At 48.8% G+C, this 16,172-nt stretch overlaps 1 protein-coding gene across 1 annotated transcript; it reads left to right on the top strand.

The window, feature by feature from the left end:
* The first annotated feature begins 1,993 nt into the window (after window positions 1–1,993).
* NIPSNAP1 (nipsnap homolog 1) lies at window positions 1,994–15,977 on the top strand. The gene is given in 9 exon segments (XM_030460714.1): window positions 1,994–1,998; window positions 13,532–13,691; window positions 14,017–14,068; window positions 14,924–15,012; window positions 15,148–15,288; window positions 15,403–15,434; window positions 15,537–15,631; window positions 15,701–15,784; window positions 15,913–15,977. Coding segments are annotated over 9 exon segments (723 nt in total).
* The last annotated feature ends 195 nt before the right edge of the window (window positions 15,978–16,172 follow it).

Genomic DNA, 16,172 nt, shown 5'->3' with positions numbered 1-16,172 from the left:
TGTTCGTGGTGCTGTGGGTCTGTTTCCATGAGAGGGTAAGGGCCAGCCAAAGTTTTCAGTGGCCACTCTTTGCGATTGTTCCCCTATCGCAACCTTTCAGACTTTTGGACCCCATTCAGCGATTCGTGAAAATGGACGCTTCGGGCTGGTAGATTCAAGGTTTTTAGTAAAACGCAAACACCTAGGCCGACTATTGGTGGTGCTGTGGGTAGGGTTCCATGTGAGGGTTCGGGCCAGCCAAAGTTTTCAGTGGCCACTCTTTGCGTTTGTTCCCCAGTCCCGACCGTTCGGACTTTGGGAACCCCAATCAGCATTCCGAGAAAATTGTCGCTTCGGGCTGGTAGATTCAAGGTTTGTGGTAAAAGGAAAAGCCGTCGGCCGACTGCTGGTGGTGCTGTGGGTAGGGTTCCATGTGAGGGTTAAGGCCAGCCCAAGTTTTCAGTGGTCACTCTTTGCATTTGATTGCCAGTCCCGATTGTTCGAACTTTCGGGACCCCATTCAGCAGTAGGGGAAAATGGCCGCTTCCGGCTGGTAGATTGAAGGTTGGTGGTCAAACGGAAACTGGTAGGCCAACTGTTGGTGGTGCTGTGGGTAGGGTTCCATGTGACGGTTCAAGCCAACCAAAGTTTTCAGTGGTCACTCTTTGCATTTGTTTGCCACTCCCGATTGTTCGGACTTTCGGGACCCCATTCAGCAATAGGGTAAAATGGCCGCTTAGGGCTTGTATATTCAAGGTTGGTGGTCAAACGGAAACCCGTAGGCCGACTTTTGGTGGTGTTGTGGGTAGGGTTCAGCAATCAATCAGTACAGAAGCCTGTATTCTTAAAGAACAACTAGGATATATTTGTGAAAATACAGTCATAGAAAATGAAGATTTTTGCTTAGATACTGAAGATATAGTGTGCACTTTTGAAATGTTTCTCCATAATGACAACAGATCACAGGCTTACTATGTAGGAAATGGCTGTGCATGTATTAGAACATTATGCCTTCATATTTTTATTGATTATTGTCCTGAGATAGCAAATGATACAAATTTCTGTGTGTGTAATTTTTCTAGAATCGTAGGCTGTGATTTTGGTTATTCTGTTCCTATAACCAGTATGCAATTGATTGAAGCTGAATATACTCTGTGTCAGAATGTACTGAACTTGCAGATAGGCATGAATATTAATCTTTTTAAGGCAATGCTTATACGCACTGATATATACAACAATCTGTCTGTGAAGTTAATAGAACTACACAACGCATGCTTTGGCAAGTAACACCATTCACAAGGTATACATCAGGTGCTAACAAAGATAGAACAAGTACGGAAGCATCACTGGTGGAATATCTTTACAGGATATTCCCCTGCGACTACACAAACATTCCATTACCTAATATACCCTCTATTAGTTATGGTAGTGATAATACTCATGCTATCCTTCTTAAATGTGTGGCTATACTACAAACTGAATGATATAGTCAAAAGGATCCGAGTAATGTGGGCAATGATTCAAAGGCATCAGATCCTTCCCTTGGAAGCTGACGAAAGAATTCGTAAGTTCTAAGGAAAGGGGAGAATGAAAACGAGAAAAGATCCTGACAGGACTAACTCCTGTAAGGAGAGGAGATCAGGCCAAGCTGTTTGTGTGAATTTACTTTTTGCAGAATTAAAACTTGTAATATATGCTAATGAAATTGTATTCATAACCAGCAAAATTCAGGGTTAAACTGAGAAAGAAGTGAGCAAAGCAGCTGAGACATGTCATTTTCCACTAGAACAATGTAACCAATACAAAGTCCTAATGGGATTAGCTTCCATCTCGGAGATAATTAAAAGTGTAAGTCTTGTTCTTAAAACAAGACTCTGCCAAGGCCATTTAGGTGCCAGCTGGGCACCAAAGGTTGTGAACATCCGCACAAGAACAACACCAACGGATAAGAAGGAAGGATCTGATATCACCTTGTAACAACATAATGAAGTCAGCAAGAACTGAGAACGTAACGATGTCGTAACCTCCCCTTTTACTGTATAAATACTCCAACCCTTTCCCTTATCCTTTGGAACTCTTTGTCCATCATGAGCTGCGAGTTCCCCGGATCCGAAAATAAATACCTTTGCTGTTTAAAGGCTCAAAACTCTGTCTCTAAACAGTTTTGCTGGCCTTTTTCCGTTTCATTTTTGGAGACTGCGGCAGGACTGGACTCCATCGTGCCGTGATCCAGGGGGGCCTGGGGACACTTTTGGGGCCCCCCAACGAATTCTGTCAGATAAGCCTCCCCTATTCCCTTGGCTCTACGTGCCGATGGACACCAGACCTCCTTCATACTGAAAAGGTATTTATATGTATATTTGTTTGGGTTTCGAGGCCTCTAGAAAGGGGGGGTTTGAGACCCCCAGTGGGTTAAAGTCCCCCGGGAGGTTTGGGTTCCTCAGAATTCACAGGGACGCGGGGGACGCCCCCAGGCTGACGGATTGGAGTCCAGTCTAGCGCTGAGTTCATCCCTCTCCAGGGACCTTTAGCAAGCCCTCTGCCATGCTCTACCATTTTCCTGTTGTACCCATACTGGTGATGTCAGGATTGAAGAGGTGGGTGGGAAGTTCACGAGATGATGAGGGTCACAGTGCCATCAGGGATCCAAAGTCCTCCTGGCAAGCAGTGACAGCACCTCAGTGTCCCACACTTATCCCCCTCCTCTCCCTTATAAAGGAATGAGAAGGATAAGGTAGAGAGACTGGAAACTAAACTACACAGCTTTAATGAAACAGTAATGATAAAAAGGCAAAATTACTAAATATATACAGATATACAGGAAAATTGATACCATGTTCCTCCTCCCTTTCCCCCAGTAACTCTCAAGTCCCCACCGAGGCTGCAGTGCAGCCCTGAGAATGTCCAGGCTGGAATCCTGGAGTCAGCAGCAGTGTGGAGCTGGAGGCAGGAACACACAGATTCAGGCTGGCATGGATCAGGAGCACAGGCAGAGGAAGGGATGGAATCCTCCCAGGATGCTGAAGCAAACAGGGACAGGAGAAGAAGGGGAAGCAGGAAGGGGTCTGACCTTATTATCCCTCAAATTTATACTGAGTATGAGGTGTATGGGATTGATGCCTCTGTATGGTCGATTTTGGTCATTTATCTTGTCTGCCCCTCCGTAAAGGAGGGTTGTGGTGTGACCTCCTTGCTCTTTTCTTTTTCTGAAGCAAAAGAGGTTTTCCAGAACTGAGCAGTGTCCTTGGTTCTGCACACCAGTCTCCAGCTGTAACTATAAACATCGAGTGTTATCAGTCCCAGAAGCTGTCTGAGAAACTGGCTGTTAATTTCAGCACGTGCAGCTACTTAGGAGAGACTGAGCTGAAAGCAAAATGACAAGACAGAAAATCACCTTTATCCTGGACCACACTAGGACACAGGTACATGCTTGGCACATGCTTCTCAAAAGCCAGGCACCCGCAGCTCTTCTGTGAACCTCCCCCATCTTCCAAGAACTTCTTCAATTCCACAGTAGCTCTTTCGTTCCGTAGCCAGGCACCAGCTACACAGACCCCAGGGCAGCAGTCTCCTTTCGACTGGCTTCTCCGCTCCTGCCACACCGTTCCTTCGGTCGGCTTTCTCGCTACCCTCTCATCCCAGCTGACTTCATCGCTCCTGGAAGCAACAGCGAGAGGGTCCCTGTTTGGGTGCCAAATGTAGAAAATCCTCGGAGGCTTAAGGACAACACGTAGTCACCAATATGGTTAAAGTGAAGTCGTTTATTAACAATTCACACTCCCTTTATATAGAGCCCTTGTTTATATAACGATACCTTGCAGGTGGCTATATCTTGGCCACAAATCCTGTTCTCACAGAACTCTGCAGGCTACATCATTATCCTGCTATTCTTCTTTTCTGCTGCCAGCTCCCTTATCTTTTTCTCATAGCTCATCTTTCAGTAACCTTGCAACTGGGCCTCAAGGCCCTTAGCTTACTCAAGCTAAAGCTGAGTCACTATCTCCAGGCATATCAAGGACATGGGAGTCATTAAGAGCAGTCAGCATGGTTTTATCAAGGGTAAATCATGTTTGACTAACCTCATAGCCTTCTATGAGGAAATTACTAGGTGGATAGATGATGGAAGAGCAGTAGATGTGGTTTATCTTGATTTCAGTAAAGCATTTGACACCGTCTCTCACAGCATCCTTGTAGATAAGTTGATCAATTATGGGTTTGGTGATCAGGTAGTGAGGTGGATCAGGAACTGGTTGAAAGGAAGGAGTCAGAGAGTTGTAGTCAATGGGGCAGAATCTGGTTGGAGGTGTGTGACTAGTGGAGTCCCTCAGGGGTCGGTACTGGGACCGGTGTTGTTTAATATCTTCATCAACGACTTGGATGAGGGTATAGAATGTACCCTCAGCAAGTTTGCTGATGACACTAAGCTGGGAGGAGTGGCTGACACACTGGAAGGCCGTGCTGCCATTCAGAGAGACTTAGACAGGCTGGAGAGTTGGGCAGGGAGAAACATGATGAAATTCAACAAGGGGAAGTGTAGAGTCTTGCATTTGGGGAAGAACAACACGATGGCCCAGTATAGGTTGGGGGCTGACCTGCTGGGGAGCAGTGTAGGTGAAAGAGACCTGGGGGTCCTGGTAGACAAGAGGATGACCATGAGCCAGCAATGTGCCCTTGTGGCCAAGAAGGCCAATGGCATCCTGGGGTGCATTAGAAAGGGTGTGATTAGTAGGTCAAGAGAGGTTCTCCTCCCCCTCTGTTCTGCATTGGTGAGGCCGCACCTGGAGTATTGTGTCCAGTTCTGGGCCCCTCAGTTCAAGAAGGACAGGGAAGTGCTTGAAAGAGTCCAGCGCAGAGCTACTAAGATGATGAAGGGAGTGGAACATCTCCCTTATGAGGAAAGGCTGAGGGAGCTGGGTCTCTTTAGTTTGGAGAAAAGGAGACTGAGGGGTGACCTCATCAATGTTTTCAAATATGTAAGGGGTGAGTGTCAGGGAGATGGAGTTAGGCTCTTCTCAGTGGTGATCAGTGATAGGACAAGGGGTAATGGGTGTAAATTGGAGCACAGGAGGTTCAAGTTGAATATCTGGAAAAATGTTTTTCCTGTAAGGGTGACAGAGCCCTGGAACAGGCTGCCCAGGGGGGTCGTGGAGTCTCCTTCACTGGAGACATTCAAAACCCGCCTGGACACGTTCCTGCACGATGTACTCTAGGTGGCCCTGCTCTGGCAGGGGGGGTTGGACTAGATGATCTTTCGAGGTCCCTTCCAACCCCTAGGATTCTGTGATTCTGTGTGATTCTGTGATTCTAAATTGTCAGGATTGCTCACATGTCCGTTTTCTTCCAGACAATTTCCCAACACAGACTGAAGCCGAAAAACACCAAGCAAAACTGTTTAGAGACAGAGTTTGAGTCTTTAAACAGCAAAGGTATTTATTTTCGGATCCGGGGAAACCCCCAGCTTGCGCTGGACAAGGAGTTCCAAGGGTTAAGGGAAAGGGTTAGGATATTTATACAGTAAAAGGGTAGGTCACATCATCCTTACATACATATTCATAACAGGTGGAGTCTGGGCGGAGTTGTCATTTTGGGGATGTGTTCGGGGGTCTTTGGGGGTCTTCAGATGAAGTAACGAAGTCTTCCTCAGGGTTGAACTTTTTACCTTTCTTGCTCTTGATGACTTCATCCCCTTGTTATAGAGGATAATTGGACCCTTGCAATAAAACTTCCCCTTATCTGCTAGCTCTGGCAGCCTCATCCTACCTTTCGTGCCGGTGTTTGCACTCCCCCAGTGCCCAGCTGTCTCAGTGGTGCCAGGACTTACACTTCTAATTATCTCCAAGACAGAAGTTAATCCCGTTAGGGTCTTGACATGTCTCATCTGCTTTTGGTCACTTCTTTCTTAGTTTATCCCTGAATTCTACTGGTTATGAACACAAATTCATTAACATATATTACAAGTTCTAATTCTACATAAAGTAAATTCACACAAACAGTTTGGCCTGATCCACTCTCTTCTTCAGACAGTTCCCCAACACAGACAGTTCCAGGCCTGGGCTCTCAACATCACCACCAGGGATTTGTGATGGGGTAGGTGCAGTTTCTCAGCTGTTCCCTTTACAGCTGAGACCCAGCCCCGATGTGGAGCCATGACAGCATCTTCATATTCTCGTGCTGCTTTAATCCCATCACCCACAGTTGGTTCCATTTCTCCAGGAACCCATAACATTACTGATAGTGTAGGGTTAAATGGGGACAGTGCAGCATGCACAAACCTTTGCCTCACAGGCTTAGGGCATGGCATGTGATAAGGATCTACAGTCTCATCATTGGTAGAGATCACATCTCGTACAGCCAATTCTTTCTGATACCTGAGAGCTTTTCCAAGTATGGGTGCTTTGACCTGGGGGCAGTCTATTTCCTTTTTATGGGGATATTTCCTATGTGTATGAAATGTGTATCCTATGTGTATCTCCTAGGTGTGTGAAAAAACACTGTACCATGTACCACACTGCTGCAGACCATATCAGAACTACGGTTTGTAAGCAGCTCTTACCAAGAATGAACCGAAGAGCAACACTAATCCCAGATAAAAAGCCACAGATCACATACCCTGAGTACCAAAGGTACAGCAGGATTGGTTTAATTTCCAACCGAGTGAAAGTTCCAAAGAAAATCATTTGATTCCCACTCAGCAGAGCCACCTGGGTATCCTCCCACTGAGGTCAAAGTTCAAACTATTCATGTAAATGAGTTGAAATTTGAACCGGGCTCGAGCTAATTAGCTTAAGCCCCATGTTGGGCGCCAATAAATCTGTCACAGTTTAACACTGGGTGGGCAATTAACCAAACAACAGAAACTCTCTGTTGATCCCCCTCCCCACCCTGATAAAGAAAGGAAAGAGAATAAGGGAGAGGGACTTATGGGTTGGAAACTAAACTTTGATGAAACAATAAGTATAAAGGAAAATAATATTAAATATATACAAATATACAGAAAATTGATTCCACATTCCTTCCTCTTTTCCCCCAATAACTCTCACGTAACCACCAAGGCTTCAGGGCAGCCCTGGAAAAATCCAAGCTGGACTCCTGGAGTCATCAGGCCTGGTTTAATCCCAGATCAGTGGTAGTGGTGATGGTGGGGTGATCAGTGACATCCTAGGTTCCTCCCTCCTTGTCCTTCAGTTTAAAGCCTTTTTTAAGCAGTTTAAAGAAGGAGCTACAGGCATGGACAGTGTAGGGCAGCCTGCAGGAGAGGTGGCCAAGGGCTCTGGAAGGCTGAAAGGCCCAACAGGACCAAGGGTTTTGTCACCTCACACATGACATCTGCCTCGACACAATCTTGTCTTGAAGCTCTGGACTTTCTTTCCCTATCTTGGGGAGGTCAGGAATGTCAGAATATTTTTATTACTCATTTTCATACTCCACTGTCCCCAGGAAGAGTCCTGACTCACAAGTGAGGGATGGGCTCTGCCTTCCCATTGCCTGGGTTTCAGAGTTTGTCCTCACTGCTCCATTAATAAATAAATAATGAAAAATCCTTGGCTTCAGAGCCACCTTTACAGAGCCTTTGCCTCCCTGCAATCATGGCCTCCAGTGATCTGCTCTTAACAAGGCCATGGGGAGGCTCTGGCAGCAATGGCCCTCAGTGGGGCCAATCAATGCTTCAAGGTACTTTCAGGTTCCATTCTGACTTCTGGAGCAGTTTGTTCATTTCCCAGCACCTGATGATCATTCACTCAGCACCAAACACACCCTGGGGCTCTTTGAAATCCAGAGAGCACTAAAGGGCCATGGCTCTCCATGGGATATTCTTCACATCTTCAAGACCTGAACAGCTAATTGGAGAGGTTTTCCCAGTGTAGTTAAGAAGGAACTTTTAATATTGTGATTAATAAAACTGCTTGTGGTAGTTTTGGGTTTTTGTTTTTTTTAAAAAATATATTTTAACCGATCGTCTCATGATTTTTATTTTAGAGAAGAGGTGATAGAAGATCCCTGTGGTCTGACACTGTGTGAGCAACTTTACGTCTCACCCTCACAGCCCGGGTTGCTTTCATGTCCCACCTGGGACTTCCATCCCTGGAAACACAATGACAGAGTTGGATAAGAAGGCAATCAGAGTGCTGAAATGTTTGTGAGCTTTGATTCCCTGAAGCTGAAAATAATCAAAAGGCTTCTATGGCTGCACACAATTCTATGCCCTGTGCTGATCCTTCCTGCAGCACGACATGTGATGGCCATTGGTCTGAAGCAGAATTGCCAAGCTACCACTGCTTTGTGTGAGCCAGCAGATCCATCCAGGAACAGAGTAGGAGCTCTCTCTGATGGCACTGTTGATAAAATAGAAGAACGCTGGATTGTTAACTCTGGCAGGGACTGGAACAATTTGTGACTCAGCAAGTTGAACTGTATCTCTCCAAGGTAATCTGCTAAGGCAATTTGAAAAGACAGTGACATTTGAATAGCTGTATCAAAATCCTTTTTTTTTTCATAGGGATAGGTATTATAGCTTGATTAATGAAGATGTTTCACAACATGGATCAGCTGTGCAAGAGTGTCCATGCTCAGTCATCTCCTCCCTCAGGACCCCATCTTAGTATTTTATCTATTCCTTATGGGTTTGATGGGCCCACCAAGCTCCAAAATAATTCAGCTTTATCTTGCCAGTCCAGATCTACCTGAACTTCACTGTTCTTTTGATGTTCTGCAGTGGCCCAACTGCCAGGTACCTGATGTCCTTTTACAAAAAGGTTCTGTTGATGACATCTTGCCAACGTGGAGCCTGAGGGCAGGAAGGCTCTGCAGAGGGACCTGGGCAGGCTGGATCCATGGGCTGAGGCCAATCATGTGAGGTTCAACAAGGTCAGGTCCTGAACTTGGCTCACAACAGCAGCACTATGGCTTGAGGCACAGTGGCTGGAAAGTGTCAGTGGAAAAGGACTTGGGGATGTCTGTCAACAGCAGCTGAGTATGAGCCAGCATGTGCCCAGGTGGCCAAGGCCATCAGCATCCTGGCTTGTGTCAGCAATGGTGTGGCTAGCAGGAGCAGGGCAGGGATTGTCCCCTTATGCTGGGCACTGATGAGGCTGCATCTTGGATCCTCGGGTCAGTTTTAGGATATTCAAAACAAGAAGGACATTGAGTGTGTCCAAAGAAGGGCAGTGGAGCTGGGGAAGGTTCTGAAACACAAGTCTGATGAGGAACAGCTGAAGGAATTAGAGGAGTTCAGACTAGAGAAGAAGGCTGGGAGGACATCTTCTTCCTCTATGTAAATCCCTGAAAGGCAGTAGGAGACAGGGGTTGGTGTCTTCTCCTTAGTAAAAAGCAACAAGAGGAAATCGTCCCAAGGTCCTCCAGGTGGAGGTTTAGAGGGTACTTTAGGAACAATTTCCTAAGTGAAAATGGCCAAGGGTGGAACAGACTGCCCAGGGAAGTGGTGGAGTCACCATCCTGTAAGGTGTTTAACACCATGTAGAGGAAGTACTGAGGGACACGGTTTAGTGGTGGATTATGCACCATGAGTCAGCTGCTGGAACTGAGGAGGAAAAAAAAAGATCTTTTTTCAAACAAAGTGGTGCCATGATTCTGTGATTCAAAATACTGAAGGAGACCTAATCAAGCCCATCCATGAGCTAAGGCAAACATGCTGAGCAGATGAAAGGACAGGGAGTGGTGGTCTGTCATGCAGATTGCTGGTGGAGGCACTGTCTCTCTTGCAGCATAACCACTGCAGGTTACACTGCAGTAGAAGCTCCACTCCAGCACCTCCACATTGAAGGTCCCCGGGCAGAAGTGCAGATTGACCTCATGGGACCTCTGCCAGGGACAGCTTGAAACCCCAAATGCATCTTGGGAGCAGCAGATCCCTTGGGTGAATGGAGAAAAGCCCTCCCTTGCTAAACCAGCATGGGAGCCCCCAGGGCCCCTCTGCTGATCCCCAGGGTTATTTCTGGCTGGGGTCTGCTCCCCACCACAGATCCTGATCTCAGCACTGACTTTGTGGCAGCAGTGAGGCAAGAGCCCTGCAAAGCCCAAAGGTGCCATGTCCCAGCCTGGCTCTGCCCAGGCGTGGGGCAGGGAGAGGGCAAGGCCAGGAAAAGGCATGGGTTTGGCTGCTGGATGTGGGGTCCAGCAGAGATGAGGAGTCAGGGGAGGGGACGGGCAGAGACAGGCACAGGTGACACAAATCATAATGCTGGTTGTGAGGTCACTTCTGCTCCAGGAGCGTGATGGGTCAGCAGTTGGGCACTGTGGGGACAAAATGTCCATCACAAACCAACTCTTGCCAGCAGAGACAAGATGGGGCAGAGGGAAAGGGGAGAGGCCAAGGGGAGGTGGCTGGAATGGCGATGAGGAAGAGGTCACTGCCACTGCAGCATCCTGCATGGCCCTCTGGAGACCTGCTGGACAGCAAGCATTGTGAGGGCATCAGTGCATCAGAGAAGCCACACGGCAGAAATTCCATCACTGAGAAGGGGAGGGGTGAGGCAGGTAGCAGACATCCCCCTGAGTTCTGCTCCTGGAGGCACCTCTGTTACAGCAAGCTGACCAGCCCTGGCAGACCGGGTTCATGGCCACCCTGCTCAGCACTGGCACTGACACTGGTGAGGAATCTTTTCTCTGTCTCCAGGTGCATCATCCCCTGTTTCACCAACACCTTTTGAATTTGTATCCTTTTAATATGAGCTGTGGTGGAGAGCCCTGCTCTCTATGACCTCCTCATAGGTGCTGATAAGCTGCAGTGAGGTGTATCTCAACATTCCCTTCTCCAGATGGACAAGCCCAGCTCCCTCAGCTTCTCCTCACAAGCAAAGTCTCCAGCCCTGGCCTGTCTTGGGGGACATTCATTGACCCTCCTGCAGCTTGCCAACATTTCTCCTGTGTTGGCCAACTGAATTCCAGATGCAATAACCTGCACAATCTTCTCCCTCCATCTCCTGGCCATACTCCTGGTCATTCAGCCCAGGGTACTGGTGGCCTCTCTTTGCTGCCAGGACACAAGACTCCTCCTGCCCAGCTTCTGCCCACCAAGGCTTTTCCCACAGGGCTCTCCCATCCAGGCAGTATGAATTTTTCCAAGAGAAACACAATCAGCTTCTCCCCTTTCATGAACACCTTTGGCATGTCCTTTTCAAACACCCTGGCTGATCCTGCTGAATGTCCATCTTGGAAAAATTCATACTGTTTTTGTAGGAACACTACTCAAACTTCTCCCTTTGTTATCCCACTGATAGGTCTATATTCCCAGAGACAGCAGATGTCCAGCAGCAGCTCCATCAGCCAGTTCCTCCTCCTGGCATTTGCAGACAGGCGGGAGCTGCAGCTCTTGCACTTCTGGCTCTTCCTGTGCATCTACCTGGCTGCCCTCCCAGGGCATCACCGCCTCATCATCACCACCATTGCCTGTGACCACCACCTCCACACCCCCATGTACTTCTTCCTCCTTAACCTCTCCCTCCTCGACCTGGGATCCATCTCCACCACTCTGCCCAAAGCCATGGCCAGTTCCCTCTGGGACAACACCAACATCTCCTACAAGGGATGTGCTGCACAGCTCTTCTTCTTTGTCTTCTTCATGACAGCAGAGTACTGTCTCCTGACCATCATGTCCTATGACCGCTACATGGCCATCTGCAAACCCCTGCACTACGGGACCCTCCTGGGCAGCAGAGCTTGTGTCCTCATGGCAGCAGCTGCCTGGGGCTCTGGGTTTCTCACTGCTCTGCTGCACACAGCCAATACATTTTCCCTGCCCCTCTGCCAGGGCAATGCCCTGGACCAGTTCTTCTGTGAAATCCCCCAGATCCTCAAGCTCTCCTGCTCACACTCCTACCTCAGGGAAATCTGGGTTGTTCTTACTGGTTCCTCTTTTGGATTTGGATGTTTTGTTTTCATTGTGGTGTCATATGTGGAGATCTTCAGGGCTGTGCTGAGGATCCCCTCTGAGCAGGGAAGGCACAAAGCCTTCTCCATGTGCCTCCCTCACCTGGCTGTGGTCTCCCTTTTCATCAGTACAGTTATGTTTTCCCACCTGAAGCCCCCCTCCATCTCCTCCCCATGACCTGGTGGTGTCATTTCTGTACTCGGTGGTTCCTCCAGCATTGAGCCCCCTCATGAGGAACCAGGAGCTCAAGGTGTCCATCAGGAAACTGATCGCAGTTACGTTTTTCAACAATGAGAAATTCACCATTGTTCTCCAGAAATGACTCCCATAATATCTTAGTCCCTTCCTTTTTATTTGTTTGGCTTTTTTTTAACAATTGCTTTTAGCATTACTGCTGTTCTGTTTTCATTCCTGGTTATGTTCCTACATTAATGCTTAGATCTGTACTGCTAAAGCTAAAAAATGTTCCTGCTTTTTCTTTCCTGGTTACCATATAAAATCTGTTGTAACACTTACTGGGAGTCCTTGATTATCCACTAATAAAACCCATCTTCCCGTCTCCACATCCCATCGCTCTAATGTGTCACCTGACCCACTCAGCATGGTGTCACTTTCAAACTCCCTGAGGGTGCACTTGATCCTACTCTCTGTCACCGATGAAGATATTGAACAGGACTGGTCCTGTTATAGACCCCTGAGGGACTATATTGGAATCTGACCCAGTCCCCAACACCTCAATACAAAGAAAGAATTGGCATGTCTAGGCCATGCATGTCCAGGTTGTCAGAGGAACAATTCAAAACCAGAAAGGTAAAAATTGATGCAAAGCCAGTTCCAGTATCTGTGTGAACGATTCACCCGTGGGTCAATGGGAAGAACCTCCCAGGATGACCTTGTCAGCTGAGGGTGGGAGGTTTCTGCCAATGGGGTCTGAAACTCCCCCTGGGAAGCCAGAGTAGGGACAGGGTGGGGATTTGATACCAGCAGCAGAGCTGGGCTGAGGGACTCAACACCCTCTGTGCCTGAGACTGTACTGAAGGGGTCTGCAGGGCTCTGTGCTCAGGGAAAGGGCACAGGAGGGGAGCACAGATGGGCAGGAGCCTCAGGACATCCCAGAAGGACAAATCCAGGGTCTGCCCCTGACAGGGGGCAGCCATGGCCCAGGCTGGGGCTGCCTGGATGGGAGAGCCCTGTGGGAAAAGCCTTGGTGGGCAGAAGCTGGGCAGAAGGAACTACTGGCTGTCATTTGGGCCTTAACACAATGGCGACGTGTCCCCCTTAACATCGTCTCCGACTCGCAATATGCAGTAGGAGTGGTGAATCTTATTGAGGATGCTCTCGTCAAGCCAGTGCAAAACCAGCAGCTATTGGAGCTCTTTCTTACATTACAGCATGTGCTGGAAAATCTCACACAACCGTGCTGCATCTTGCACATGCGTAGCCATAAAACATCTTCAGGCCTAGGAGAAGGAAATGCAAGGGCTGACTCCCTGGTCAGCCTAGGATTACAGGGTCCCGTAAGTCAGTTCACGAAGGCTCAAACCAGCCATTCCTTATTCCACCAAAATGCCAGGGCACTGAGGCACATGTTTGCAATTCCGTGGGAAGATGCAAAAGGGATTGTTAAAGCATGCCCTCGGTGTGCACAATTTGGCCCTGCCCTAGGCTGGGAGTCAATCCACGTGGGCTGCAAGCAGGAGAGATCTGGCAGGTGGATGTCACCCACGTTCCAGAATTCGGACGACTCAAGTATGTCCATGTGACCATAGACACATTCTCAGGCATGCTCTGGGCGACAGCTCAGACAGGGGAGAAGGGTTTACATGTGGGCTGTCGCCTGACCGATTGCTTTGCTGTTTTGGGGGTCCCTCAAGTAGTAAAACCCGACAATGCGCCTGTTATATAGGCGGAAAAGTCAGTTTCTCGCTACTTGGGGAGTGAAACACATCACAGGAATCCCTCATTCCTCTACAGGCCAGGCGATAGTGGAAAGAGCTAATTGCACCCTGAAGACATATCTGCAAATACAAAAAGACAACAAAGACATGGACCCACAGATGAGGCTTAGCAAAGTGCTTTTTACACTGAATTTTCTCAGTCTAAGCCACGACTCCCAGCAACCCCCTGTGTTACTCCATTACTCGTCCCAGAAAATCAACTGCATGCTGGAAGTCCAGATTAACTACAAGGATCCATCTACAGGTCAGTGGGTAGGGCCCAAGCCGCTGCCGTTTACTGGAAGAGGTTATAGCTGTGTCTCCACAGACTCCTGCCCTCTTTGGGGACCCAGTAAATGGACGTGCCCTGCCACCACCAGATCTCTAACAGACAACAATGCCTCACCCAGCACCTCAAACTGAATAATGTTGCCAAATTTGCACGTTTGGACATCGTATAATTTTTCTTGCTTCTTGGTTTTTGTGGTTTGTTTTTTTTTTTGTTAGAACACAAACAAAAACCAATAACAATAAAAATAAAAAAAATTTTTAAAAAAAAGAGACAGAGAGGTATTGTCATTTTTGTTGTATTTGTGTTTATTATGTACTTATTACAATTGTCACAGTAGTTCCACCAAAAAAAAAAAAAAAAAAAAAAAAAAAAAAGAGGGGGGAAATGTAGTGAAATGAGGCAACCAGGTGCCACTAATTCCCAGGGAGTGGCATGAGTTTGTGTTAAGCCCACCTGTGCCTGATTAAGGCAGGCCCTGGCTGCACACGAGCAGGATTAGGGGGCCAGTAAAAGGTGAGGCCTGAGTCACAGGCTCAATATGATATGGCTCCAAAACTCCATATGAATGGGCCTGGCAAACAAATGCAAAGAGTGACCACTGAAAACTTTGGATTTCCCTAACCCTCACATGGAACCCTACCCACAGCACCACCAACATTCAAGCTATGGGTTTGCGTTTTACCACAAACCTGGAATCTACCAGCCCTTGGAAGCCACGCTCAATAGGGCTCCCAAAACTCTGAAGAAACGGGACTGACAAAAAAATGCAACAAATGACCACTGTGAGGGTTAGGGGTGGTGTTTGGGGTGCTGCCCTCTTCTCCCTAGCCCCACCCTCCCTGCCAGTGCATCTCTGGTGCTTCTTGGGCAGGTACCCGGCTCTGATGGATTGCATGAACAAACTGAACCAGAACAAGGTACCCCCGGGCTGGGGCTGAGCTCCCTGATCCCAACTCCTCCCCTCTGCCTCTCCCTTCTCTGTTCACTCTCTCAGCCCACCCCAAAATTCCGCCCTGCCCCCCCCCCCCCCCCGGCCCTGGGGCTGTTCCCAGGAATACCTGGCTTTCAGTAAGGAGAGGAGCTGGATGCTGCTGTCCCGCAGGAATCAGCTCCTGCTGGAGTTCAGCTTCTGGAATGAGCCCCTGCCTCACCAAGGACCAAACATCTACAAGCTGAGGACCTACAAGCTGAAGGTGAATGGATTTTGGGACTCCCCCCCCAAAACAAAAATGAAAAAAATCCCTCCTCAGGAGCAGAGCCCACCTGGCTGCTCACTTTGGGGTTTTTTTTCTCTCCACTTTTTCCAGGCAGGGACCATGATTGAATGGGGTAGCAACTGGTAAGTGATTTATCACGACCCAGAGAGAGCCAATGTGGGTAAAAGGTTTGAGGGGGGTCCTGGGGGGACTCCCCCTACCCCATTTTTCCTGCCGTGTGCCAGGGCTTGAGCCATCAAGTAAAGGCAGGAGAAACAGGAGGCTGTGGGGGGGTTCTTCCCCCAGACTGGGGAGCTCTACGTTGTCCACCACCTCTGGGGTAAGCGAAAAACTCTCTTGGGGTGGCCGGAGGGAGCCCTGGGTGTCAGCCCCCTCACCTCCCCTTCAACCTACAGGGACCTGCAGTCCCGGGAGGAAACCGGGAACGCAGCCTGGAGGAGAAGGGGCTGGGATGAGAATGTCTACTACACAGGTGAGAGGGACCCAACAAACACCTTGCAGACCCCCCCTTACCTCGGGGACGCCCCCCCCCCACCTTGGGGACTGGCCCCTCAAGCTGGGGATCCCCCCTCCTCACTGCTCTCTCACTTTTTCTCCCAGTTCCACTGACCCAGACCATGGAATCCTGGATAATTACTCCCCTCAAGATCTCCCCCCTGCAGTGATTTTGGGGGGGGGGGGGGGCTGCTGCCCACCCCTGGGTGCGGGGGGCACCTCAACCCCTGCCTGCACCCCAACCCTGCTGGGGAGGGGAAGGGGGGGGGTGTCTCTGTTTCCCCCCAAACCTATGGGGGGGATGAGAGTGAGGAGGTGTCTGCAGCTGGAGATCCCCCCCAGTCCTGTAACAGGTCCCCAGGTGC

Source organism: Calypte anna, chromosome 15, assembly GCF_003957555.1.
Source record: "Calypte anna isolate BGI_N300 chromosome 15, bCalAnn1_v1.p, whole genome shotgun sequence".
Lineage (NCBI taxonomy): Eukaryota > Metazoa > Chordata > Aves > Apodiformes > Trochilidae > Calypte > Calypte anna.
Note: the sequence above shows the minus strand (reverse complement) of the source record. Positions and strands in the feature narration are given on the sequence as shown.